The sequence below is a fragment of the Nestor notabilis genome, unplaced genomic scaffold, assembly GCF_000696875.1.
Source record: "Nestor notabilis isolate BGI_N333 unplaced genomic scaffold, ASM69687v1 scaffold21062, whole genome shotgun sequence".
Taxonomy (NCBI): Eukaryota; Metazoa; Chordata; class Aves; order Psittaciformes; family Psittacidae; genus Nestor; species Nestor notabilis.
This window is the reverse complement of record NW_009917382.1, coordinates 1-1,569: the sequence shown is the minus strand read 5'-3', so window position 1 is coordinate 1,569 and position 1,569 is coordinate 1. Positions and strand designations below refer to the sequence as shown.

General features: G+C 55.5%; 1 protein-coding gene across 1 annotated transcript in view; it reads left to right on the top strand.

Annotated features, from left to right (window-relative positions):
* Positions 1-773, top strand: part of LOC104401586 (suppressor APC domain-containing protein 2-like) — a gene marked incomplete at its 5' end in the record, with an annotated part of 5,501 nt that extends 4,728 nt beyond the window's left edge. The window contains one exon of the mRNA XM_010009207.1: positions 645-773. Within this exon, the coding sequence (XP_010007509.1) occupies positions 645-773 (129 nt within the window). The remainder of the gene's footprint in view (positions 1-644) is intronic.
* Between the last annotated feature and the right edge of the window lie 796 nt (positions 774-1,569).

The following is a 1,569-nucleotide window of genomic DNA, read 5'->3' as shown; positions in this document are numbered from 1 at the left end:
GCCTGAGACCCTGTGCTGGGATCTTAATCCTGTGCTGGGCTTCTCTCAGTTCCCCGTGTGCCACAGAAACAGGTTCTGGCTTTGGAGAAGGGCTGGGGCGGGCCTCTGGGAAGGAGATTCAATGTCTCATCCCTTCCCTTCATCTTTTCTGCAGCCAGGAAACCCCTCCTCAGCTCTGAGCAGGCTGGTCCCTGTGGCGTCCCCGGTCTCAGCAGGCTCCCAGCAAGCCATCAACATGCTGAAGGAGCAAAACCGGCTTCTCACCAAGGTGAGCGGTGGGAAAGGGAAGGAGATCCTGTGGAGGGGGGCTGGGAGAGGAGGGGGGGGATGAGGCAGGGTGAGGGAAGGAATACAAGGCAGTGGAAAGTGTTCCTTCAGCTTGGCCAACTTTGGTCATCTCAGAGAAGGGCACGTGGAGACCCTCTGTCATTCAGCTGTATCCAGCTGTTTGCTGGGTGACAGTCCATGGGCAGGGATCGATAAATGGAGTCACAGAGTGCAGATGCTGCAGCTGGTGTCTGCAAGCAGGGCCGCTGGGGAAGCTGGGGCCATGCTCACTGCTGGGGTTCACATCACAGCACCCACAGCGCAGAACATGATGGTGTTTTCCATTTCCGAGCAGTATTTTCCTCTGTCCCATGCAGGAGGTGACTGACAAGAGCGAGCGCATCACGCAGTTGGAGCAAGAGAAATCTGCCCTGATCAAGCAGCTTTTTGAGGCTCGTGCCCGCAATAACCATGAGACAAGCCAGCTGGACTCCACCTTCATCTAGTGCTCAACTCCCCCCTCCCTGGCCTCAAGCTTCCCTGGGGCTTTTATGAGACTTTTGCCCCAAACCCACCACACCCATTGCTCCAGGTGTTGTAACCTGAGGTCTGGAACTGCTGGTGGTATCTTTGCAGGAGGAAGCAAGGAATGCATTTCCCTGGACCCACCTGGGAGCACCCCTGCACTGCTTTGCTGCTGGGCTTTCCAGCCGTGCTGCTCTCAAGCTGCTCCTTTCCTGTCTCTAAGGCAACTGCAGAGACCGTGCCCCAGCGTCGGGTCCCTGATGTGCTGGAGGAAGCGGCCACTGCCTTTGTGGGGGGAGCTGCTGCGCCCTTGGCCTCACTTGGGCTGAATTGTGGCTGCTCTCCTAAAAAGATCATGTATCTTCAACACTCCTGCTGGCACCTCCAGGCAGGCCAGGCTGTTGGAGGAGGTGGCTTGTCCCCTGCTTGTCATGCTGTTGGAAGACAAGACTGAAAATCCAGTGGGTCATACCCGGCCCCTCTGCTGCCTGAGTTCTGCCTGCCAGTGACAGTATCCTGGGCCAGAGCAGTGCCTGAGCTCGTCTCCTCTGGTACAGTCTCTTTCCGGTTGCAGTAGTGATGCCATAGTCGCTGTTTACATGTCTGGAGGCTCCTGTAGTTCATGAGCCATAGACCCAAACAAGGTAGCCCGTACCTCTGAGCTGCTGTTCCAGGCTGTTTGAAGGTTGAGGCAAACACTTCCATATCCTTTGATCTGCCTTGACCTGACAAATGTATCCTTATGAATGCCAGACTTTGATTTTTATTTTATTTTAT